Source organism: Peromyscus leucopus, chromosome 20, assembly GCF_004664715.2.
Source record: "Peromyscus leucopus breed LL Stock chromosome 20, UCI_PerLeu_2.1, whole genome shotgun sequence".
Classification (NCBI taxonomy): domain Eukaryota; kingdom Metazoa; phylum Chordata; class Mammalia; order Rodentia; family Cricetidae; genus Peromyscus; species Peromyscus leucopus.
The window spans coordinates 14985132-15009388 of record NC_051080.1 but is presented as its reverse complement, the minus strand read 5'-3'; the positions used below and the strand labels follow the sequence as shown (position 1 = coordinate 15009388).

General features: G+C 49.9%; 3 protein-coding genes across 12 annotated transcripts; 1 reads left to right on the top strand and 2 right to left on the bottom strand.

Annotated features, from left to right (window-relative positions):
• Nucleotides 1–75: 75 nt before the first annotated feature.
• Ncaph2 (non-SMC condensin II complex subunit H2) lies at nt 76–19861 on the top strand. 6 transcript variants are annotated; one of them, XM_028869194.2, is made up of 21 exons: nt 88–226; nt 5860–5961; nt 9074–9129; nt 9250–9334; nt 9411–9479; nt 9570–9649; nt 9736–9881; nt 10240–10323; nt 10929–11026; nt 16339–16410; nt 16637–16703; nt 16834–16941; nt 17026–17079; nt 17239–17309; nt 17386–17479; nt 17585–17653; nt 17760–17815; nt 17895–17996; nt 18096–18245; nt 18317–18485; nt 19376–19861. In XM_028869194.2, the coding sequence occupies exons 1-20, from the start codon at nt 212–214 to the stop codon at nt 18455–18457; spliced, it is 1719 nt and encodes a 572-aa protein (XP_028725027.1). In that variant the 5' UTR covers nt 88–211; the 3' UTR covers nt 18458–18485; nt 19376–19861. The 6 variants fall into 6 exon arrangements, with proteins under 6 accessions (XP_028725024.1, XP_028725022.1, XP_028725027.1 ...); XM_028869192.2 differs by having other exon boundaries at nt 17582–17653; XM_028869190.2 differs by having other exon boundaries at nt 88–319; nt 17582–17653.
• LOC114693030 (protein SCO2 homolog, mitochondrial) lies at nt 18644–20734 on the bottom strand. 3 transcript variants are annotated; one of them, XM_028869199.2, is made up of 3 exons: nt 20531–20734; nt 20255–20433; nt 18644–19478 (listed from the first exon to the last, which is right to left on the bottom strand). In XM_028869199.2, the coding sequence occupies exon 3, from the start codon at nt 19463–19465 to the stop codon at nt 18689–18691; it is 777 nt and encodes a 258-aa protein (XP_028725032.1). In that variant the 5' UTR covers nt 19466–19478; nt 20255–20433; nt 20531–20734; the 3' UTR covers nt 18644–18688. The 3 variants fall into 3 exon arrangements, with proteins under 3 accessions (XP_028725032.1, XP_028725033.1, XP_037053336.1); XM_028869200.2 differs by lacking the exon at nt 20255–20433 and having other exon boundaries at nt 20459–20543; XM_037197441.1 differs by lacking the exons at nt 20255–20433; nt 20531–20734 and adding an exon at nt 20434–20493.
• Nucleotides 18644–24257, bottom strand: LOC114693029 (thymidine phosphorylase). Of its 3 annotated transcripts, none has more exons than XM_028869197.2 (11): nt 23891–24254; nt 23491–23692; nt 23160–23362; nt 22628–22726; nt 22124–22253; nt 21882–22000; nt 21124–21286; nt 20787–21017; nt 20531–20671; nt 20255–20433; nt 18644–19478 (listed from the first exon to the last, which is right to left on the bottom strand). In XM_028869197.2, the coding sequence occupies exons 2-10, from the start codon at nt 23681–23683 to the stop codon at nt 20276–20278; spliced, it is 1437 nt and encodes a 478-aa protein (XP_028725030.1). In that variant the 5' UTR covers nt 23684–23692; nt 23891–24254; the 3' UTR covers nt 18644–19478; nt 20255–20275. The 3 variants fall into 3 exon arrangements, 2 of the variants coding, with proteins under 2 accessions (XP_028725030.1, XP_037053335.1); XM_037197440.1 differs by having other exon boundaries at nt 19391–19478; nt 23914–24252; XR_005089619.1 differs by having other exon boundaries at nt 18648–19478; nt 20531–21017; nt 23914–24257.

Below are 24257 nucleotides of genomic sequence, written 5' to 3'. Positions count from 1 at the left end.
CCCGCCCCGCCCGCCCCGCCCCTTTCCCTCGTGCGCCTTCCTTCCACTTTGAAACTGTGGCCCGCGTTACGTCATAGGCGTGCGCGCCGCGGCCGTGTGCGTACTTCCTGGGCGGGAACACCAAAATGGCGCCAGAGCCAGTGGCGGGTTGAGGCTGCTGGCCCTATCCGGAGCCAGTGTACGGTCCCGGGCCTCTCGTCCCTTTCTGGACATGGAGGATGTGGAGGTGCGCTTCGCTCACCTCTTGCAGCCCATCCGGGATCTCACTAAGAACTGGGAGGTGGACGTAGCGGCACAGCTGGGCGAGTATCTGGAGGAGGTGAGGGCGGCGGGGCAATGGCACGAGCCTGGGGACTCAGGCGTCACTGCCACCCCCGCCTCCAGGTCTGTAGCCGTCTGGTGTTTTGTCCTCAGTTTCTCGGCTTGTTGTTTTTTTTTTCCTCCCCCAACTCCAGCCTGCCTCTCAAAACTTTCTTCGGTTAGGGTCTCCTGGAGCTGTCAATTTCAGGTCTCTACCCGTGAACGAGCTGTGAAATCGATTTGGTTGGATGATAACCTTTTTCTTCAATAAATCCATTATTTCTGCTTTCTTTTCGGGGTACAGTACATTGGGAAGCATCACTTTCGTTTTCCTTTTTTGGGGGGGTGCTTGGGATTTAAGCTAGGGCTTTGTACGAGCTTTGCAAGCGCTCTACCACTGAGCTTTTTTTTTTTTTTTTTTTTAATCCCTTTTTTCTTCTTAAGACAGGCCTTAAACTCGAATCTTCCTGCCTCAGTATCTCATTTTGCGAGTGCTAATCGACCCTACTATGCCTGGACTCTTGACTGTATTTGAGAGATCTGGATCCCGAAGGGAAAGGGATTTCGTATTTTAGACCTCAAGCTCCGCCCATGTCTTTTCCCTGGTGTGTCGTGACGCACCCATACCCGGGGCTCTTAACTTGAGCCAGCTTTGTCCCGAAGGGTCCGCCCCTAGTATGTGGCCCTGCCCCTCGCTGTAATCTAGCCTATCAGCATTTCACGCCTCCATTTTTAGCAGCAGTGTCTAGGTCTCTTTAGGCTCTGTCTGCTCCATTTCTGCATTTTTCACTCCTCAGCCCAATACAATCGGATTCCACTACTGAATAGTTACAGATCTCTTGTGTTGAACGGCAGTGGTTTTTCATCTCACAAAATCCAAAAGATGCTTGAAATGCCCTGTAATTCAGTTGGAGAGCATTTGTTGGTCTGACAAATTCCTTTTTGAAACAGTGCTATTAGGATTTCTATTTCACCGCTTCGTTTTTCTCTCCTAAGTGTTGAGCTTCCCGGGGTGGAGCCTTCTTTCCCTTAAAAATAGAAAATCTTGCGTGATTTAAAATACGGGTTTTCAGCTCCAAGTCGTGGGATACACCCATACCGCTACTACTTGTTGCCTCCAAATCTGTTTGTTCTCGAAACTCTCTTGGCATTTTCTGGGATGTTACATGAGCCCTTGGGGTTTTATTTAAAGTGGAGCTTTTGATTTTTGGTTCAAATTCTAGTCCTGTTTTGGTAAAGTTTTGATGTTCAACTAAAGGTGGAAATTAAGAGATGTAATAAGGCTTCATATCCCACACCAAGTTGACCTATGAATTCTGTTAGTTATACAGCCAGAGTATCACATTATGTCTGGTCTAGGCCTATTAAACCTAGATATTTAAGACCTTCTCATCCAAGTTCCTAGATTGGACATCATCCAGTAGCTAGAGCTAGTGTGAGTCTTAAAAATTAAAACGAGCTGGGCCATGGCACACACCTTTAATTCCAGTACTTGGGAGGCAGAGCCAGGCGGATCTCTGTGAGTTTGAGGCCAGTCTGGTCTACGGAGCGAGATCCAGGACAGGCACCAAAACTACACAGAGAAACCCTGTCTTGAAAAACGAGAGAGAGAGAGAGAGAGAGAGAGAGAGAGAGAGACAGACAGACAGACAGACAGACAGACAGGGCCGGGAGTGCAGGGAACTGGAGAGATGGTTCATCAGTTAAGAGCACTGGCTGATCTTCCAGAGGACTCAGGTTCAATTCTTTTTTTTTTTTTTTTCTGGTGGGGGATTGAGACAGGGTTTTTCTGTATAGCTTTGGAGCCTGGCCTGGAACTCACTGTGTAGACCAGGCTGGCCTGGAACCCACAGAGATCTGCCTGGCTCTGCCTCCTGAGTGCTGGGTTTAAAGGAATGTGCCACCACCGTCCAGCCTCCAGGTTCAATTCCAAGTGTCCACATGAGGGATCACAGCTGTCTGTAATCCCAGTTCCAGGGGATCCATTGCTTTCATCTGGCCTCCGTTGGCACCAAAAGTGGTGCACAGACACATGCAGGCAAAACACCCACAGAATTTTTTAGAAAATTAAAATCAGGGCTAGAGTGATGACTCTGATTAAGAGTACATGCTGCTCTTGCAGAAGACCTGGGTTTGGTTCTCAGAACCCTAACGCAGCTCACAGTGGCTTGTAGCTCTACTTCCAGGGGTTCCAGGACCATCTTCCGGTTCCATGGACACCTGTAAGCACATGGCACACACACACACATAAATGCATGCAAACACACATCTTAGAAAAAAAATTTATAGTCAGTTTTAGTTTAAAGCCCTCAGGTTTTCATTGCATTCATTGCTTGGTAGTTTTAGATTTACCCACAGATGTCCTGTACCTTATGTGCGTTTAATAAATTTTTTATTTTAATTTTAAAAATTAACATGATTATGTGGGGGCGGTGTGTGCATACCAGTGTGCTTGTGGAGGTCTCTTCTTTCCTTCTACCACATAGATACTTAGTCATCAGGCTTCATGGCAAGCACATTTCTCCACTGAGCGATCTCACTGCTCAAAGGCTGCATACATGGTAGGCAAGTGCTCTGTCGTTAAGCCACACCTCTAGGTGCTCTTCATGTTTTTTGAACAGTCAACCTATGGCATCCCATGCTTGTTCTTGGCTGAAGGGTATTTGTGATTTCTTGTCCTATAAGTGACTGTTCTATTTATGACTGAGTCTTTTCATCCTTTAACTTTTTTATTATTGTCTTTATTTGTTTATCCATTTATTTATTCATTCATTCATTCATTCACTCATTCATGTATTTTGGTTTTTTGAGAGGGGGTTTCTGTGTAATTCAGGCTGTCCTGGAACTCACTCTGTAGACCAGGCTGGCCTCAAACTCAGGGAGATCTGTCTGCTTCTGCATCCTGAGAGCTGGGGTTAAAGGCATGTGCCACCACACCCAGCCCAGATCCTTTATGTCTGAAGTGTCAGTTAACCATTCTATCCAAAATAATTCTCTTTGTTATAACAATGTCACAAGGTATTCTTCAACTTTCTAGTTTGTGGTCTGTCTCCACCCTACAATGTAAATTCTAAAGGGGCAGAGACTGTGTATGATTTCTTCTACTTTGTAGAATGCCTGACGCATAGATGCAGGATAAATCATTATTAAGTGGGGGCTGGAGAGATGGCTCAGAGGTTAAGAGCACTGGCTGTTCTTCCAGAGGTCCTGAGTTCAATTCCCAGCAACCACATGGTAGCTCACAACCATCTACAATGAGATCTGGCTCCCTCTTCTGGCCTGCAGACAGAACACTCACTGTATACATAATAAATAAATAAATCTTTTTTAAAAAAAATCCTTATTAAGTGAACATGGGCCCTGATGATTAACTTACACTGCACAGTTGCCAAGAACAGTGTTAAGAGGTCGTACTGGCTGGGTAGTGGTGGCACATGCCTTTAATCCCAGCACTTGGGAGGCAGAGGCAGGCAGATCTCTGTGAGTTTGAGGTCAGCCTGGTCTACAGAGCTACAGAGAGAATTCCAGGACAGCCAAGGCTACACAGAGAAACTCTATCTCAAAAAAAAAAAAAAAAAAAAAAAAAACCAAAAACAACAGCGAAACACCAATAGCACGTAAAGCAAACAGTAATTTATGCTTTTATGCTTGAGATAGAATTTCTAGGGCTGGAGGGATGGCTCAGCAGTTAAAGGCTAGGCTTACAACCAAAACTATAAGAGATAGAATTTCTGCTTTCTAGGGAGAAATCCTAGATACCAAGGAGGAACCACATTGTTGGGTATTAGGTGCCTATTTGGCCTAAGCACTGTTTCTTTGTGTTTTATATAAAGCAATGTAGTTTTTACAACAAAAACTGATATAGTCACCAGAGAGATGAAATGATATGCTGGAAGTCACAGCTGATAGTGGACAAAGCAGATCTGTTCCCTCTACTGCCTGTATCTGGGTGTTGTCATAAATGGGTGATAGATTGGAAAGAAAAGGTTAGGATACTATGAAGACTTTGACTGAGGGACCTGATTTTATTTGAAGTAAAAGGAGTTGCCATGTCTGATAAGCTGAAAATTATGTAAAGGGGACATTGTGCTTGCCTTAGTGGAAAGCATAAGAATGCAGCTTACATGGGAAGTCCGGTAGCTGGAGGAGACTGGGTTTAAAGACCTCCCATGGAAGCCTTGTTTAGAGTTTCAGATCTTTCCCTCCGAGTGGCAGAAGGCCTGTAAACATACGGAAGACGGGGTCGGGAGGAGCCCAGTTAGAGGTGAGGCTGGGCCAGAGCAGTAGTCGTGGGAGAGGAATGTGGAAGTGGTTCCTAGATTGAACTGACAGGTGAGCAAAAGAGGAGAGGAGCTGAGGTCCTTAAGTTTCTCGGGAGGAGTAGGGATGCTTGGAGTCCAGCATGACCTATTCCTTTGACTCTTGTTTATAAAAATCTAGGTCGTTGAATAAGACAGTTGGACATAGGTGTCTGGGCAGTAGTAAGAGTGCCTGTAAGATCGTGAGTTCAATCCCCAATACCTTGAGCATTTCTGAGCAGTAGTCGTGGGAGAGGAATGTGGAAGTGGTTCCTAGATTGAACTGACAGGTGAGCAAAAGAGGAGAGGAGCTGAGGTCCTTAAGTTTCTCGGGAGGAGTAGGGATGCTTGGAGTCCAGCATGACCTATTCCTTTGACTCTTGTTTATAAAAATCTAGGTCGTTGAATAAGACAGTTGGACATAGGTGTCTGGGCAGTAGTAAGAGTGCCTGTAAGATCGTGAGTTCAATCCCCAATACCTTGAGCATTTCTGTGCCGTATCTTGATTTATTTATTTATTTATTTATTTATTTATTTATTTATTTATTTATTTATTTATTTATTTTAGATCCCCAGTAGGTACCTGTAAATGGAACCTCAGAGCCTCGGGGAGAAAGTTATTCTGAGGACAGATTTGGCAATTGTTGACATGTGTGTGGCTGGTCGCTTACATATGATAGAAGGTGTTCAGTGGGGAATAAAGAGCCAAAATATGGCTAAGAGCCAAGGTTCACAGAGGAGGCTTGCAGAGAGAGAACTACTTATGGCACCGTTTCCTCAATTTTCCAGTCAAAGGACAGAGCATGCTGTATTTGTCTCCTTTTCCTTCTCTCGGGGTAAAGAGTCTTTGTGCTGGAGTCTGTCACAGTTGGTTTTGACCTGGGTGGGTACAATGTGAGGTGCTGGTGACAGCTGGTATACAACTTTAGCCATCATAGTCAGTATCCTTTGGGGACCTCTCTCTTCCAAAACACTTGGTCTCAAAGGATCCAGGAAGTAGGGGGAATCACAAAGATCTAGCTTTCCTCTAGAAATACCCAGAGGCAACTGGCAAAGTCTAGTAGACTTGGAGCTATGTTTGTGGGTGGTGGGTTGAGCTGCCCTGGAGGAAGTGAGCATAGCCTTCTGCCCTGGCATCTTGCTTTCTTTGATTCTGTCTCACTATGCAGCGTAGGTGGAATTTGAATCCTACTCAATGTCCCAACTTCTGGGATCATAGGCATGCCCACCGAGTCTAGCTTACTAATGTTTTCTCTTGCAGCTGGACCAGATCTGCATTTCTTTTGATGAAGGCAAAACCACTATGAACTTCATTGAGGCAGCACTGTTGATCCAGGGCTCAGCTTGTGTCTACAGTAAAAAGGTGGGTTCCACAGACTGCTGATCTTTGTGCTTTAGTGTTGAGTGGGAGTAACATGATTGGCTTCTTCTGGGCCAGCAATGGTGTACATCTATCTGTAGCCTGCTTTCACTGTGGCTCACACTTATGATTCCTTCACAATTTTCAATACCAAAGAAAAACTGGAGTTTATTGTTTGCTTTTTTGAGACACGTCTCATGCATCCCATGCTGACCTTGAATATTATGTCTACCTGAGGAAGATGACCTTGAACTTCTGATCCGTTTGCTTCTACCTCCTGGAGGGCTAGTATGACAGGTGTCAGCCACCATGTCTAATTTTTGCAGTCCTGTGGTGGGGCTTGGGGTAGGGTGAGGGGTGGTGCTTCATGTATGCTAGGTGAATGCTTCGCCAGCTAAACAATATTCCCAACCTGCTTGTTTTTGAGGTAGGATTTTATTAGCAGACTGGCCTTGAGCTTGCTCTTAGCTGAGGCTTGCCTTGAACCTCTGGTTCTCCCTGCCTTTGCCGCTTAAGTGTTTGGATAACAGGCATGTTCTACAATGTGTCCAGTAAATTTGAGTTTAAAATGGCACTACCAGGAGGTGATGGTTCAGTTGGCAAAAGTCTGCTGTATGAACATGAGGACCTGAGTTTGGATCCTCGGCACCCGCATAAAAAGCCAGGTGTAACCCTAGCGGTATGGTGTGGGAGACTTGTGGAGCCCTGGAGCTCACTAGCCAGCCAGCCTAGCTAACCAATGGTCTTCTCAGGTCCAGCTTGAAAATAAGGTAGAGGGCAGTTGGGGAAGACATCTGAGGTTAACGTATGGCTTCCTTAACCATTTGTACAATGTACATGTGCATCTGTACACGTTTGTACACAGCCCCATACAAACACATATAGACAACATGAATGTACAGAATGGTATGGCTAAGCTAGAGGTGTAATTCAAGTGTATGACGCTCATCTAGCATACAGGAGGCCCTGGTTGTCATCCCTAGCACCAAGTCAATAAATAAAATGACCAGGAAGAGAGGGAGGGTCAGGTGTGCTGGGGGCTCTGTTGTCCCTCATGTACATAATTACCTGTAGCTCAGGCACAGTGTGTATAAGCTCTGCTCTCCTTGCCTTCCACATGTGGATACTATGCTATGATACTATGTGCTATGCCATCATTTAGAAAAACTTCAGGTCTCACCCTATGCTGGGACCTCTGGTTCTATGGAGGAGGCCAACAAGAAGCAAATGAAAGATCTGTCAGGCAGGCCCACGTGGCTTACGTTTGGCAGGGCCACCAGAGACCCCGAGCACCCTCCTGTGAATGGAGTAGTAGAGCTAGGAGGAGGAGCTGCAGCTGGCCTGGGGCACTGGGCAGGAGGACAGTGGGGACCATGTGTGAGCATTCTGGGTCTGAAGCATAGTGGGCACCCATCGGGACATGGCCATGACCTGTGTCAAGGAGGCTGTGCTTGTAGATGTGTGGAGTATGGGACAGCGGAGAAGTAGAAACCTCAACTGTCAAAAGTAATTCTGAAGAGACTGGTTTGACTTGAGAATTATTGTTGTTGTTGTTGTTACATATGGGTGTCTGCGCATGTCTGTGCCCAGGAATGTGTAACTCTGGAGTTAATGCCTGTGTCTTTACTTGCTCTCTCTCCACTTTTATTTTTTGAGTCAGGGTCTCACCTGAAGCTCACTGGTTTGTTTGCCTGGCTGACAGGTGAACTTCAGGGCTTCTTCTATCTCTGCTACCACAGCCTTCCCCAAGGCTGGGCTTACAAGCATGCACTGCCATGTTTGACTTTTTAACATGGATTCTGGGGATCCAAACTCAGATTCATGTGTTTGCATGTCAGGTACTTATGCATGTGGGTGTATGCATTTGAGTGTAGGTACACCCAGAGACCCTAGGCAACTGATTTTCCTGGAGCTGGAGTTATAAGTGGTTGTGAATAGCTAATGAGAGTGTGGAACCAAACTCAGGTCCTCTGAAAGAACAGCAAGCACTCTTAACTGCTGAGCCATCTCTCCAGCCCCAGAGAATTATTTTTATGTTTATATTTCAGTGTTTGTATGTGTGTGCACATGTGTGGTTTGTATGTAGGTGAACATGTGTGGTTGCCTAAATATGTAGGTCAGAAGTTGATACAGGAATTGTTTACCTTTTTTTTTTTTAAGATTTTATTTTTGTCAGGTGTGGTGGCACATTCCTTTAATCCCAGCACTCTGTGAGGCAGAGATAGACAGATCTCTAAGTTTAAGGCCAGCCTGGTTTACAGAGCAAATTTCAGGACAGCCAGGGTCACACAGAAACCCTGTCTTAAGAAACAAAACAATATTATTTTATTTTATGGGTATGAGTGCTTTCTCTGCATGTTTTTACGTGCACTGTATGTGCTTGGTGACCTCAGAGGTAAGATCGCCTGGAACTGGAGTTATGGTTGTGAGCTGCCATCTGGATGCTAGGAACAGAACTGCTTTTGACTGCTGAACCATCTGTCAGCTCTCTCCGTTATTCTTCGACAAAGTCTAACTGAACCTGGAGCTTGCTGTTAGAGCTGGACTGGCTAGCCAGCAAATGCCCAGGATCTGCCTTCCCATCCCAGTGCTGGGGTTACAAATGCATGCCACCTACCCAACTTTTTCTGTGGATGCTCAGGATCTGAGCATAGCAAGCATCTTATTCACTGAGCAGTTTATTCAGTATGCTTGTTTGTTTTTAGACAGTAGCTTGGCAGTAGCCCAGGCTGGCCTTCAATCTTAGGTTCTCCTGCCTTAGCCTTTGCATGCTGGAGCAGGTGTGTCAAGATTTTTATTTATTTATTTATTTGAGATGGGGTCTTACATTCTAACCCAGAACTTATTGTATAGCTTAGATTGGCATCAAACTCATGATAATCCTCCTGCTTCAGCCTCCTATGTGCTGAGGTTATAGGCATATGCCACCACTCTGGGTAGTGAGAATTATGTAATAGTAGTAAAACTGGCTGGGCTTGTACGGAGGTTTGGAAGTGATGGCCAGATGTTGATATGTACCGGTGTCTAATAAGAAAGGTTCTGGGCAGTGTTTGCAAGCACCATTTCATTTGGGAACCTCCTTTCCACGTCCTTACTGCTTGCCTCTGGTTGCCAGGTGGAGTACCTCTACTCGCTGGTCTACCAGGCTCTTGATTTTATTTCTGGAAAGAGGTGAGTATTAGAAGTGAGCTAGGAGGAAAGAGGCCTTCATCTTCTTAGCTGAGCCCTGCTTGCAGCTCGGGAGGCTCCTGAAGTCTCCCAGGATGCTCTTGGTATGTTTTACTTTCTCAGGCGAGCCAAGCAGCTCTCTTTAGTACAGGAAGATGGTAGCAACAGAGCCGTCAACTCAGGAGCTACCTATGAAACAGAGGATGAGGTGAGTTGGGGCATGTGGACTCTGCCCTGGGTGCTTGCCTGGCCCTGCTCCCATGAGTACTTGCGTTCTCCTGCAGCTCCTGTCCCTGGATGACTTCCCTGACTCCCGGGCCAATGTGGATCTGAAAAATGACCAGGCATCCAGTGTGAGTGTCCCGACCTTTGTGCGGTGGGGACAGCAGTCTTCTCAGTGTTACTCCGTGTAGAATTCAGAGCTCTTCCTCCCCTACCCTCAGGAGCTGCTTATCATACCCCTTCTGCCCATGGCCCTGGTGGCCCCTGATGAAGTGGAAAAGAACAACAGCCCCTTGTATAGGTATAACACTGTGCTAGCATGGGAAAGAGGGGCAGGAAACCTGCCTGGGAAGGGTCTCTGTGGTAAGCCTGTTTTTGACCACACAGCTGTCAGGGTGAGGTCTTGGCCAGCCGGAAGGATTTCAGGATGAACACATGTACCCCCGGCCCCAGAGGTTCCTTTATGTTGGATCCAGTGGGATTGTGTCCTGTGGAGCCTCCAGATGTGTGCCCCATGCCAAGGAGCCGGAAAGGTAAGGCTTTGGAGGTGGGGGCTTAGTGGGAAGTAGATGAAGATCTTTTGGGAGACTACTGCTGGTTATCTTATGCCTACGTCTCTGGCCTTAGAAGCTACCTCATACCACCAGCCTTTTTCACTGTGGATAGGTTGGCTAGAGCTTCTTTCTCCTTCATCTTTTTTTGTACCTTGATTACCAGCCAACAAGGTCATAGTTTAGCTCAGTACTGGGGTCTGGTATCTGGTGGCCTCCTTAATCCCAGACTTGGGGCCTGCTGGGTTCTGCTTTCTGCTGGCAATTCAGAGAGGCTCCTTTGGTACCAGTGGGGACCGTCCAGCGATGAGGCTGACCATGTCCAATATCTGTCTCCCAGATGCTGAGGATGTTGAGGAGCAGCCAATGGAAGTCTCTAGGAATGGGAGTCCTGTTCCTGTACTCTGCGTCTCCCAAGAGCCAGGTGAGAAGAGAGGATCAGGGAGGCAGCGCTAGGTGGAACTCCGACCTTGGATGCTCTCAGTTTCCTTAGCCTGTCTTACTTGCTTCCTCTTTGTTGGCTTTTGGGAACAGGTTTAGTGGTAGCTTATGTTGGCTCTCTGTGCTAGGGTGCAATCATCAGTGAGATTTGTTTTCCTGGGTCTTCTCCATGTGAACATAAATGGTAACGATAAGAATCTGGGCTGGGGCTGTAACTTGGAGTACTTGCCTAGCCATATACAAAGCCCAGGCCTTAGCCCACAGCATAAACAAACAAATAAATGAGCAAGTACATATACAAGGCCCAGGATTCAGCCCACAGCATAAACAAACAAATAAATAAGCAGAAAACATAAATATTTGCCAAGAAATAAGGTAAACCAACCAAAGCATGCCAGTATGAGGACGAGACTATAAAGCCTTGTTCAGTTTTTCAAATGCTAAAGTGTGAAGCTGAGAGGAGAGGCTGGCCTGTCCAGCTCTTCTAGGAACTGGCTATGAGCCTCCTACATGGGAGCTCCGCCTGCTACCTGGCCTCCAGCCTCTTTAGGGCTAACTGGTTTCTTGGTTCCTGCCCAAACTTTCTAGATGGCCCTCTGCTCAGTGGTGGAGATGAGGATGCAGAGGATGTAGCAGAACTCCCAGAGGTTGCTCCGGAGCCTGCAGAGCCCAGGACCTCACAGCAGGTGGGACACAGCGACCTGCAGAGCTCCAGCTGTCAGCAGGGCAAGCCCTGGTTCTGGGGCAGAATTGACGTTCCCTGGGGACCTCAGTGCAGGGTCCATCACTCTAGCTTTGTGTGTCCTCTCAGGGAGTGTCTGCCCTGAAGCCTGGCCATCCTCCAGCCAGACTGTTTAATGTAGCTTCACATCCTTTTCCTCCTTAAGCAAAGGGCAGTTGCTCCTTGAGGATGAACTGGCGGTCAAGGCTCTGAGCCCTGTGGGGCTCCCAGGCCCTGTGCTATCCGCTGACCCCGAGCTCCATGCTGTCAGGCTGCCGTGAGAGAATGAGTGTGGAGGACTTTCTGCTGCCTCTTTCAGCCCCACGGGTGTGATCTATCGAGACATGATTAAGAAACCCTCATTTATTGAACACAAACTACAAACAAAACAGAAGCTCTGAGGAGGCTGGGGTTGTATTTGAATGCTGGATTCTTGACTAGCCGATGGGAAGCCCTGAGTTTAATCCCCAGCATTGTGATGTGAATACATTAAGAAACGAGGGGGCTGGAGAGATGGCTCAGTGTGTACTGATTTTGCAGACGGTCCAGGTTCGTTTCCAGCCGCCACATCAGGCAACTGATAACCACCTGTAACTTCACTGGGGATCTGGTGCTTCTGCCTCCACAGACAGGTGTCTGCACGCATATGTACATTGACTGCATCCCCACATACAGATTTTTATTTTATTTTATTTTATTTTGGTTTTTCGAGTCAGGGTTTCTCTGTGTAGCTTTGGAGCCTGTCCTGGAACTCACTCTATAGACCAGGCTGGCCTCGAACTCAGAGATCCACCTGCCTCTACCTCCTGAGTGCTGGGATTAAAGGCGTGTGCCACCACCATCCAGCCACATACAGAATTTTTAACTTGTAAAAATTTTTGTTTTGTTTTGTCTTGAGACAGGGTTTCTCTGTGTAGCCTTGCCTGTCATGGAACTCTCTCTGTAGACCAGGCTGGCCTTGAACTCACAGAGACCCGACTGCCTCTGCCTCCTGAGGGCTGGAATTAATGTCTTGTGCCATCACCAACTGGCTTTTTTTTTTTTTTTTTTTTTTTTTTTTAAATAAAACCAGCCAGGCAGGATCTTTCATGTTTAATGTAAGCATGAGGACCAGTTTGGATTCCCAGGAGCCCACATAAATGTTGGGTAGGTGTAGCGGCCTGCCTAGAATTCCAGTCCTGGAAGGTAGAGACATGATACCCAGAGCAAGCTGGCTAGCAAGACTAAACACGAGGGTGAACTTTGGCTTTGATCAGAGACTCTGCCTCACTGAATAAGGGGAAGGAGACTTGAGAATGATTCTGAACATCCGCTTCAGCCTCCACATTCACTCATCCATGTGGGCAACCACACTCAAGCCAAAGACGAAGTTAGGTAATTATACACGGCACACACAGAAAAGGGGATTACTTCTTCCAAAACCAACCTTTAGTATTTAGAAGGGAACATTAACATTAACATGAATTCTGGGTGGATGCTGGAGTCTATTATTTTGGTTTGGTTTGGTTATTGGAGACAGGGTCTCATTTTATAGTCCAGGCTAATCCTGAACTTGTGATCCTTCTGTCTCAGCCTCCCAAGTATTGGGACAAGTATGAGTCATCATGCCAGGTTATCATGTTCTCTCCTTGTTTATTTACTTACTTATATTTATGGTGCTAGGTATTGTACCCACTGTATTGTACATGCTAGGTAAGCACTCTCTTGTGGAGTTACACCCCCCCAGCAATATTGTGGTTTTAAAGGAAACATTTCCCTGATGACTGGTTCTCCTTAGGATTGTTTGTGTTTATATGTATATGGAGGTTAGAAGTCACCCTTGGGTTTCATTCCTCACAAGCTGTCCAACTTTTTGTTTTTTTAAAGATTCATTTTTGTTAGCCAGTTGGTGGTGGCACATACCTTTAATCCCAGCACTTGAGAGGTAGAGGTAGGCGAATCTCTAAGTTCAAGACCGACCTGGTCTATAGAGCGAGTTCCAGGACAGCTGGAATTACACAGAGAAACCCTGTCTTGGAAAAAAAAAAACCCATAGAAGATTCATTTTTATTTTATATGTATGTGTAAGCACCCATACATGCATGCATACATATCTGATGTCTGTGGAGGCCAGAAGAGGGTGTTGGATCCCTTGGAGCTGGAGTTACAGATAGTTGTGAGCTACCTGGTAGGTGTTGGGAACCAAACTTGGGTCCTCTGTAAGAATAGCCAGTGCTCTTAGCTGATGAACCATCTTCTTGTCAGTCCCCCACCCTGTTTTCCAAGACTTTCACCCATCTATTAGGCTAGGTCGGTCTGCCACTTACCTCCAAGGAGCTACCTAGGTCCACCTCCCCACTGCTGAGATGACGAATTCTTGTGCACTGAGCTTCTGCTCCTCTCCGTGATTGAGACCAAAGCCCTGTGGGACCGGTTGCTTGGGTTGCTTTTGCCATAGTCCCAGCTGTAGCCTCTGAACATAATGTTCAGGAAGGGGCAGGATGGGAGGGGCACAGGGTCTTAGCCTGCTCAAAAGCCTGTGAGTCTTTCTGTCCTGAGCCCACACAACACTTGCCTAGTTACACAGAGGACCCATTGTTTGTTTGCTCTTATCTCCTCCCAAGTACTTTAGCACCTTGCAAACTAGATTGCTCAGATCTGCCAAAGCCTCTGCTACTCCATAAAGATCACATCCCACCAAGGGACTCGACAGCCGCTACATCCCCATACCAGCCTCAAGGTTGTGAACATAGTTCTGTGTGGCCTGGGGAGGGTCAAGCACAACTTCTTGGTCCCAGATCTCGTAGTAGGGCCTCTCCTTCCTCTGCTGTTGTCCATCCCCAGACAGTTATGGGGACCACAGACAGAGATGAACACGTGTTCCTAATGGTTCTGATAGGCCAGCCGACTGGTTTCCTTTATACCTCAGGTTATGCAGCCTTTTCCTTGAGGGATGGGTAGTTCTGTTGCTCATATTCTGCATCCACAGCAGTCAGACTGATCCCATCCGATTCCATGTCCCACAGCCTCACAAGCCAGGCTGTGACAGGCTCTTCCATTGCTTCTCAAAGGATTCTTCACTTCCAGCGGTCTAAGTGCGGATTACCATAGTTTCTTGTACTAGGCCATAGTTAATACCTCCATCTGCATGCTGGTCCCATATTTTTTCCTTTTTTGCTATTAAAGTTCAGACCCGAGGGGTACCTTCTATCACTTTTTATCATGTTCTCCTCCTCACTCTTATTATTCCCATGGCTTCCATGTTCTTGGATCCCAGGAAGGGCTTTTGAACATGGATCTAATTTTTATTTTCCTTTTGGCCTCTAAGCCCTAAGAAGTGGCAAGTCACGGCCTCTGTCTTGTTCTCTCACTTATCTGACTAACTTGCCAGATCAGAGGGAGGCCAGCATGGAAGATGCTAACTGACCTCCCTTTGCTGTTGCATTGCTCCTGACACAAACAAGTTCCTGCTTGGCTACCATCTTAGGCCCAGGTGCATGTCTTACTACACACAGCGATGGCCAAGCAACCTCTTCCGCTGCTTGCCAATAACCTCTGCCCTGGTGTGCTGTCGGAGACTGCAGAATTTCCTCTCAACCCCTGAGCTCTTTTCAGGACATCTCCATAGTCATGTGGTGGACCCCACTTTATCAAGCAGGCGTGCCACCCATACCATATGGATGAAGACTGTTATCTGGAATTCCCTTCACAGATAAATCAAAATCCTAATGGCTCAGCCTTAGTTGCATGTCTCACTACCCATACAGAGTAAGAACCATAGCAGGAAGACACTATTAGCCATTATCCCAGCCCTTGGGAGGCAGAGGCAGGTGAATCTCTGTGAGTTTGAGACTAACCTGGTTTACAAAGCGAGTTCTAGGACAACCAGAACTGTTACACAGAGAAACCTTGTCGTGTCCCCCCCCCCCCCAAAAAAAAAAGACACTCTAACACAGCACATGGGAAGGGACATCTGTATTTGGAAATTTTCCCCATTCGTAGGCTGCTCGGCTTCACTTAGATGACTTGCTACCCTGTACCTCCAGGACCATGTGCTTCTCTCCATTTCATCTTTTGTTCTGTCCTGGCCCTGTGGAGATGTGAGCAAATGTCTATTCACCCTAGGTAGGGAACTGAAGACAGATCAACATGCAAATGGCATCAAAGTCCAACTTGTTGAACCAATGCAAATTTTATTGGGATTACTTAGAGGGATGTGGGTGAGGTGTTATATAGGAGCAGAAATGACTCAGAGACACCCGCATCACCAAAGACCCATCCAAGCATATGTGGTAGCTCACAAAAGCTGGAAACCTGGATTACAACTTGAAGGCAGCTCAGCAGGTTGGAGAGTGGTTTTTTGTTGTTGTTGTTGTTGTTTTCCCCGAGATAGGGTTTCTCTGTGTAGCTTTGGAGCCTATCCTAGAACTCACTCTATAGACCAGGCTGGCCTCGAACTAAACAGATATCTGCCTGCCTCTACCCCCCCCCACCCCCCCCAGTGCTGGGATAAAGGCGTGTGCCACCATGCCCAGCTGGAGAGTGTCTTTTCCTTGTGGCTTGGTTGGTCTCAACCTCTTCCAGTTAGCTTAGCTTGTCTGAGTCTTCTATGAAGCTTGGATAGTCTCTACTTCTAAGCCTTCTAAGTGGTTGGGCTGTTGGAGAATCTTCTCCGGAGTCTTTACTGTTTATGTACTCTTGGGAAAATAGGGGCCTAATGAATCTGATCAGTTTTAGGAACTTCCTGAAGCTATTTTGAGTTTACTTGATGATCGTCCTTGCAGGATGAAGTATTTCACCTCATCTTAGAACAGCAGTTCTTAACCTGTAGGTTGTGACCCCTTTCGGGGTCTCATATCAAATATCAGATAGTTACATTATGATTCATAACTAGCAAAATTACAGTTATGAAGTAGTAATGAAATTTTATGGTTGGATTATCACAACATGAGGAACTGTGTTAAAGGGTCATAGCATTAAGAAGACTGAGACCACTGCCTTAGGACATCCTGTTGTTGTATTTTTCTTTTCACATCCTGTGTCATAGTTCTAATCTAAGAGGAAACTGTCCAACAACCCAAGTGAGCACCACCACACCCAGCTGACTATGTGAATGCTGGGGATTGAACTCGGGTCCCCATGCTAGCGGGTCCAGCACTTTGCCAACTTTTACTTTTTAGTCCCTAGGGGGGCCTTGAACCATGTTTTTGATGTGAGCCTAAGCAGAATTTCTAGGATCTTGAGCGCCTTGGGTGGACAGGAGCCAGAAAGGAAAGCCTATGGGCTATTTCTTTGCAGAGTGCCACCTTGCCAAGGAGATACATGCTGCGGGAGCCACGAGGGGCCCAGGAGCCTGCCTCCCGGCTACAGGTGAGAGGTGCCCGGTCTCTGGGCCCTGTCAGGGATGGTATATTCAAGGGTATCCCTGTCCTGTCTTTGCCCTGTTGCCCTTTAGACCCTTAATACTTCTTCCAGAAACTTAAGTCCTCTCCCACGTAGCCCTGGGCCTCTAATCCTGGGCTGTTCCCATTGTGTCAGCTCTGGTAGGGGGGGCTCATGCTCTACCCCCCCTCAACTTCTGCTTGTGTTTGCTCAGGAGACCCCAGACCCCTGGCAGAGCCTGGACCCTTTTGACTCCTTGGACTCTAAGCTCTTCCAGAAAGGTCAGTAGGATGGTGGCACCTCATTCATGTTCCCCTGCCTAGAGCTACTGAGTTCTGAGGTAGTGGATTGGAGGGGGTTCTGTATGCCCTTCCCTTGGCCACTCTGGATGCAGTCCCTCTGTGCCTCCAGGTAAGCCCTATTCTGTGCCCCCCTGTGTGGAAGAGGTTCCAGGACAGAAGCGCAAGAGGAAGTGTGCTACCAAGCTGCAGGACTTCCACCAGTGGTACCTGGCTGCCTGTGAGTGAGTGTGGCTAAGGTGGTACAGCCTTTTGCCTGGGTGCCGGGATTCTGGCCCGGTTCTTGCTGACTACTCTCTGACAGATGCCGACCATGCTGACAGCGGGAAGCCTCGGCGAAAGGGCCCAACCTTTGCAGGTGAGGTGGGGTCCTACGTACCTGTTCAGGGAAGATAGTCCTTAACCGCCTTCCCCAGCTCCACCCCCATCCTCCCTGCCAGGGTCACTGGAAGTCCTGGGTGGACAAATGTGAGCTTGGGCTGGATGGGGAAGCCCCTCATAAGGTCTTTTTCTGCAGACATGGAAGTGCTGTACTGGAAACATGTAAAAGAACAACTCGAGACCCTTCAGAAGCTGCAGAGACGGAAGGCAAGTACCCATAGTACTCAAGTCAGACCCCACAGGGCCTAGAAGGTGAGATTCCTCACAGATATTCTCTGGATAGGTGACTGAGAGATGGCTGCCCAGTGCCAAGGAGGATCTGTGGCCTGTAGAGGAGGAACGCTTGGAAGATTCCCTAGAAGACCTAGGGGTAGCAGGTAGGTGCCATCTGATGTGGGGTGGGTGGGGGCCGGGGGTTGGTGCTCTCAGTACCTATTGCTGTCTGAGCAGCTGCCCCTGGTCACTTCTCCGTGTCTCAGCAGACGACTTTCTAGAACCTGAAGAGTATGCAGAGCCTGAGGGGGTGATGCCTGGGGAAGCTGCTGACCTAGGTAGGTCTGGATTGGGAGCCCCTGAGATGTGCTGAGGGAGCAAGAGCTGCATGAGGGGAGAGTGTCTAGCCCCATAGCTGCAGCAGCTCGCGGTTGGCCTTTCCAGATGCAGAGGCGATGCCAGAGTCCCTGCGATATGAGGAGCTGGTCCGAAGAAATGTGGTAAGCCTGGGTAACAGGTGGGAGTGGTGGGGCATCCTGGGCTCTGCGTGCAAGGAAGAACCCACTGGTCCTTCCGCAGGAACTCTTCATTGCCACCTCCCAGAAGTTTGTCCAGGAGACAGAGCTGAGCCAGCGCATCAGGGACTGGGAAGATACTATCCAGCCCCTGCTCCAGGAGCAGGTGAGGCATGCTGCTTGGTACTGTAACCGCCTGCCACCAGTTGGGGTTTGTTCAGAGCTGTCTCTCCACTGGAAGCTAATGCGTCCTTCCCCTGTGCAGGAGCAGCATGTACCCTTTGATATCCACACCTACGGGGACCAGTTGGTCTCACGCTTCCCCCAGCTCAATGAGTGGTGCCCCTTTGCAGAGCTCGTAGCTGGGCAGCCTGCTTTTGAGGTGTGCCGCTCCATGCTGGCCTCCTTGCAACTGGTGAGTGGCCTGGGACACATGGGATGGATGGGGAAACACCCCTGGACTCTGCTGATGCCTCGTCTCCACAGGCTAATGACTATACGGTGGAGATCACCCAGCAGCCAGGACTGGAGGCAGCTGTGGACACCATGTCTCTGAGACTGCTCACACACCAACGAGCTCATACCCGCTTCCAGACCTATGCTGCCCCCTCCATGGCCCAGCCTTGAGTGGAGAGCACTGAGGCAGGGGTGGAAGGTAGTGTATACCTGGAAATCTTGTGCCCTTAATGTGCTGTGGGGCCATTTACTCCAGTGCTGCTTCCTGGCTGGCCTAGCCTAATAAAGTGGCGTTGCTACCCCTACCTGTTCACCTAACAAACCATTTAAATGGGGTGCGGATAGAGCACACACATACAGATTAAGTACATTCATTTATTGACAGGGCTTAGGTAGCATAGTTCAGGGCAGGATGCTACGGAAGGCAGCTATGTGCCGACGTACACTCTCTACAATCTGCTCTGCTGACCTGCTCCGCCCATAGTAGTCTGTGAAGAGACCATCTGGGTTGAGCAAGTAGATGGCAATGGAGTGGTCCACAATATAGTCCTGGTCCTCGTCCTTGGGACCAGCGCTGTAGTACACACGGTAGTTGCGGCTAGCCTGGGCCACCTGTTCTTTAGAACCAGTCAGACCCAGCAGCCTTGGGTGGAAGTCCTGCACATACCGGGCCATGGCTGCTACGTCATCCCGCTCGGGGTCCACAGAGATGAAGACGGGTTGTACCAGAGGCAGATCAGGCTCTGCCTCTAGCTTCTGTACCACCTTCACCAGCTTCTCCAGCTCATCGGGGCAGATGTCAGGGCAGTGAGTGAAGCCAAAGTACATCAGGACCCACTGGCCTCGGAAGTCAGCTTTGCATCGAGGCTGGCCGTGGTGGTCCAGTAGGCTGAAGTCACCCTGACCCACAGCAGCCTGGCGCAGGGCCTCGGTCCGCTGCTGTTGGCGCCACTGCTCCTTCTCAGCTCTTGCTGTCAGCCAGGCCCAGCCCAGTCCAGCCCCAAACAGGGCAGTGATCAGCAGCCTAGTTCTTAGGCCAGGGCCTTGGGGCTGGCCCTGCCCTGACAAGTGTCGGGACTTTACATACAGAGTTTCACTTCCTGGGATCCGGAGAAGGACTCGAGGTTTGAACGGAGAGAGCCTGGGCCAAGCTTTGGGCCCTAGAGCCAGTAGCACCATGGACCTGAAGCCTCTGGAAAAGAACGGAGATGCCAGAAGTCAGAAAAGAGCAGACAAGGAAGGTGCCCGGGCCTCCACCGCGGGAGAAATTCATCCCCCCACATCCAAGCAGCTTAGCCAGCTGTCTGCATGGGCCCATCAGAACTCAGAACTGTTCCACCTCAAGCCTTCAGCTTCAGCTTCGGCAACACCAAATGTCCATAGACGGTTTGCTCCACACCTGTCACTCCTAGTTCTTTAACCTAGGAGCCTCGGCTTCATTACTGCAATCTATGGATGGACAGCCTGCACCTCAACTGCCAGGCTTCCCTCTGATGCCTGGAGGCATTCAGAATATGCTTTGCCTGGGCACCAGAGCACACGTGTCTATTTACAATAAATCTTTTAAAGGAAGGATGTTGATACTCTGGTTTACCACCTTAAAGGGGTAATCCTTTCTGGCCTCAGGGGTCACTACAGTGTGATCTGAGGCTCAGCAGAAAACCAGTGCCATCAATGTCACACAGCCCAACCCATTCATGCTCAGGGCACCATGGGCCCGTCTGTCCCTGAGCTGGCCCCTGACACCACCCCGAGAAGATGGGACTGGTAAATATTAATAACACACCCCTTTTGTGAGCCCCAGCATCCGCACCTCACACTAGCAGGTCTCTAGCTCGCTGCAACGCAGTGGATGAGGCAGCAGCATTACCCTCATAGACAAATCGCGGAGGTCACGTGTTCACCGTGTCCCACCCGGGCCCGCCCCTAGTGTGGGGGGCTTGCTCAACTGCGGGACCCCCCCCCTACCTGCCTACGGTGGGGTCGGATTTAGGGCTGTGCGATGGTCGGGGGGAGGACTAGTTCAGCGAAGGGCGAAGCGGCCTTGAAGGGTGCGCGGTCCGACAGCACGAGCGCCCCCTGTAGAGCGCGGCGCTGCTGGCCGCTGAGCGCGGGGCCGTCCAGGTGTACGCGGAGCCAGGGTGTACCTGCACGAACGACGGAAGCGGTTACCTAGGTCACAGCGGGCGGGCGGGTGGGCGACCGGGAGTGTGGGAGTGGTTCCGGCTTCCGGACGGCGCTCACCGCGGTGCAGCCACTGACCCACGTCGACCAGCAGCTCGGCACCCACTCCCGGCCTGATCGGCTGCCCCGCTCGGCTGCGTCCGGCCCCGAGCTCGTGAAGCACACGGGCCAGCGGCAACGCCAGGACGTGCTCCACGGTGCCTAAGGGAGAAGACTGTCGCTGAGGAGCGGCGGGCGGACGCACGAGGGCAGGACCGGGAAAGAAAAGACGCGGAGAGGAAGTGGGTGGGGCCTGGCCAGGCATATCCGGTCTCACCGTCTGCCGGTGCGAGCAGCTCCTCTTGTTCTCTGGCGTGGGGCAGCAGCTGGCGGCGTTGCGTGGGGCTCCCGGAGCACAGGGCTCTGGCTAGGCCGGGGTCCACGCCCTGCGCCGAAAGCATCAGCTGGAAGCGGCGCAGCGCAGAGCCGTCATCCAACGCCGCGGCCACTCGGGCGGCGCCCTGGTCTTGGGTTTCCGCCTGTCCGCTAAGCCAAAGGATGGCGCCCCCTGCTGGCGGGAGGGACGGAGCCCAGAAGCTGCAGAAGCTGCAGAAGCTGCAGGAGTTGAGAGCTCCTGGCATGCAGATAGGTGGTCTTAACCCCAGCCCTCTCACCTAGCCTAATGACCAGGTCCCGTAGGTCCGGCGGCCCCGCACCGTCCAGACAAAGCAGTGCTTCTTCCACTTCCAGGGTATGACCCACGCTGCGGCCCAGAGGGTCATCCATGGCGGTCAGGGCTGCTGCGACCCGCAACCCCAGGCCCACTCCTGTGCTAACCTGGGGAGGCACTACTCAGTGTCCAGCTGGCATTACCAAATTCTATGCCTGCTGCACCTGGGTTAAGATGTCAGGGACGGTTTGGGGTGGAGATCAGAAACCAACACTGCCAGGTGGTGGTGGTGATGGGGTGTTCTTGTGATCCATCCTAAGTGCAGGGGCTCTGTGCAGGATTTTCCCAGCCCAAGCTCAGGACAGCCTTGATTAGATAGGGTAGGAGGGCTGGAAAGGGGGATTGCCAGTTGGTTCTACCCGTATTATTGAGTGGGCAGAGGCAAGGGTATGGCAGAAGGTGAATGTGAAGGTTCACATTCCTTCACAGAAAGGCCACAGAGGTCCAGCGGTGGTGGCGCACGCCTTTAATCCTAGCACTTGGGAGGCAGTGGCAGGCGGGTCTCTGTGAGTTTGAGGCCAGCCTGGTCTACAGAGCGAGATCCAGGACAGCCAAAGGTACACAGAGAAACCCTGTCTCTCAAAACCAACCAACCAAACAAACAAACAAAAAAAAAAAAAAAGAAAAAGAAAAAAAGAAAAAGAAAAAGAAAGAAAAGAAGAAATAGGAAAGAAAGGCCACAGAGGCCCAGCACGGGCTCACCAATGTCTTTGCCAGCTCTCGGGCCTGCTCCTGGTCTGGGAAGACTGCAGCCCCCCCAAACTTAACATCTACCACCAGAGTGGACAGTCCCTCCACGACCTTCTTACTGAGGATTGATGCTGTGGAGAACAGAAACATCATCCCCAGGGTATGATACCTGGGGACAGAAGGGGTTGCCTCTGTGATAAAGGTGGCAGTGCCTAGTGGATTGTATGTCAGTCAGGGTACCCATATCAGGTCACCTGTAATGAGTGGCACGCTGTCCACAGTAGCTGTCACGTCTCGGGCAGCATACAGGATTCCATCAGCAGGGACCAGCTTCTCACTCTGGCCAACAATACAGCAGCCCACTTCCTCCAGTAAGAGCAGTATCTGTTCAGACACCTGCAGTGTGACCTCTGGGGAAGGACCCTCTCACTGGCCCTGGCCACTGACCCAGCCAAAGTTCAAAACATGGCCCGAGAGTGTCAGTAATCTTTCTCTGATGACTGACCTGCCAAAGGTCCTGATTAGTTATAATACATTAATGATTAGCAGCTCATCGGTGTTTTCCACCCATTCCCCAGTAATGATCCTGATCAAAGTTCTCTTGATGACTCCGGCCTATCTACAATCAATAACCTTTAGGGAAGTCAGCATGCTCACTAGTGACCCAGATAAATAAGCTATCTGTTGATCGTCCTGTGATTCTGGCCAGTGATTCTCCTTCAACCCAGATCAATGATAGATTAGTGGCCCACCTGTACCTGCTCTGGGCTCTGGGTGACATTGAACCCAGGAATAGACTCCAGCTTGTCCAGTGTGCCCCCTGTGTGCCCCAGACCACGTCCACTGATCATTGGCACCTGGTGGATAGGAATACTGACTTTTCCTACACCACTTCCCCTATCCCATTTTATCTCTCCACCAGTAAGAACTTCAGCTAAAATTACTTTTTTAAGCAGTTGTAATATTTTCAAATATTTTAAACAGTTCATGTAGGTGCCCAATTGCTGGAAAGGAAATAAACTGTACTTGGTGGGGAGCAGTTTGCCAGTAGGGTAAGAGGCTGGCACTCATGTGTCTGGGACCCAAATTCAAGGGACAAGAAGAGAAAGACCCAGCTCTTCCTCTGAGGGTCCTGTTAGGTACAGAGGCAGCAGTATTCCATGGCGGAACTTGGGCTGTATTGGGGGATAGGACAACCCTGGGTTCTGTCTTTGAGAGCTTTGAGCCAGGCTTGAGGGTAGGAGGTGCCTGTGAGTGGGTCAGAGACTTGTAGAGGTGGCATTCACTAACCTTGCAGCCACATGCAGCCAGGGCAGGTGCCAGAACCAGGCTGACCTTGTCGCCCACACCTCCTGTGGAGTGTTTATCCACAAGCTGCTGGTGCCAGGCCTTGGGCCACTCCAGTTGCTGCCCAGAGTCTGCCAGGGCCTGAGTCAGCACAGAGGTCTCCTCTAGGTCCATGCCCTGCAGCCGAATGGCCATCAGCATGGCCCCTAAGTATGGACATATGAGTGAGGTGTTCCACAGAGCATGAGTTTTCTGGGGCCTGTGATGGTGATGGGGTATTGTGGTGCATATGGGGCAGTCAGGGGTCAAGGTTCAATTAGGGCTTGCCACACACCGATTTGTGTGTCCTGTGCACTGCCATCCATCACTGCATGCACGAAGTCCCTGATGTCTGCCTCACTCAGATGCCCTCCATCTCGTTTCAGGCGGATCAGCTCAGGTAGCTGCTTGGGTTCCCCACGCCCTCCCCCGGAGACGGTCCCAGCTGCCTCTGGGGTTAAGGGAGGTGGTATCCCTGGAGCTGCCATTGCTTCAGCCTGCAGGGGATATTGAGACACTGCTGGAATCTGCCTCCCTGTCCATGTCCCTGAAGCCATGGCCACTTGTCCCAACCTTGCTCCTATATATGTTTCTGGTGCCCATCACTGACCCATGTCTTTCTTAACACCCGGCACCTTTCTCCCCCAAGTCTGGCTTCCATTTCTCGCCCTCACAACTTGACCCCAGTCCAGTACCTATTCAGCTCAGGGGCCTTTACCAGTTTTCTGGATCTGGCAGGGTCCCGACCTGGCATCCCTCAGCCCGGCGGCGTGGAGTTAGGTGCAGAGCAGACAAGCCACTGACAGGTAATTCAGGGACAGCGGGCAGATGGGGCGGTCCCAGTAGGCGGCACTTGTCAAGGGAAGGCCAATCACCACTAGAGCTGCTACGGGCTACCTTGTGGCCAATTGAAGGTGTTTCCGGGACCTTAAGGGCCAGGAGAGCGTGGCTCTGGACCAGAGACCATTCTACCTAGTTCTTTGGGGTGGGGTCGCGATATCTATGGGTCCCGGGCACTGCTACCCTGTCCGACTGGTCGTTAGGTTCAGACACTCCCAAAGT

What these genes read in the sequence shown, in the direction of transcription:
- Ncaph2 (XM_028869190.2), top strand. Translation starts at nt 212, where the DNA reads ATGGAGGATGTGGAGGTGCGCTTCGCTCACCTCTTGCAGCCCATCCGG. An exon ending in AGAAGCTGCAGAGACGGAAG is followed by an intron (nt 17,310 to 17,385) that starts GCAAGTACCCAT and finishes TTCTCTGGATAG; the next exon opens with GTGACTGAGAGATGGCTGCC. An exon ending in TGGGGAAGCTGCTGACCTAG is followed by an intron (nt 17,654 to 17,759) that starts GTAGGTCTGGAT and finishes TGGCCTTTCCAG; the next exon opens with ATGCAGAGGCGATGCCAGAG.
- LOC114693030 (XM_028869199.2), bottom strand. Translation starts at nt 19,465, where the DNA reads ATGGTGCTACTGGCTCTAGGGCCCAAAGCTTGGCCCAGGCTCTCTCCG.
- LOC114693029 (XM_037197440.1), bottom strand. Translation starts at nt 23,949, where the DNA reads ATGCCAGGTCGGGACCCTGCCAGATCCAGAAAACTG. An exon ending in TGGCTGCATGTGGCTGCAAG is followed by an intron (nt 22,727 to 23,159) that starts GTTAGTGAATGC and finishes CCTATCCACCAG; the next exon opens with GTGCCAATGATCAGTGGACG. An exon ending in TCACCCAGAGCCCAGAGCAG is followed by an intron (nt 22,254 to 22,627) that starts GTACAGGTGGGC and finishes GTGTCTGAACAG; the next exon opens with ATACTGCTCTTACTGGAGGA.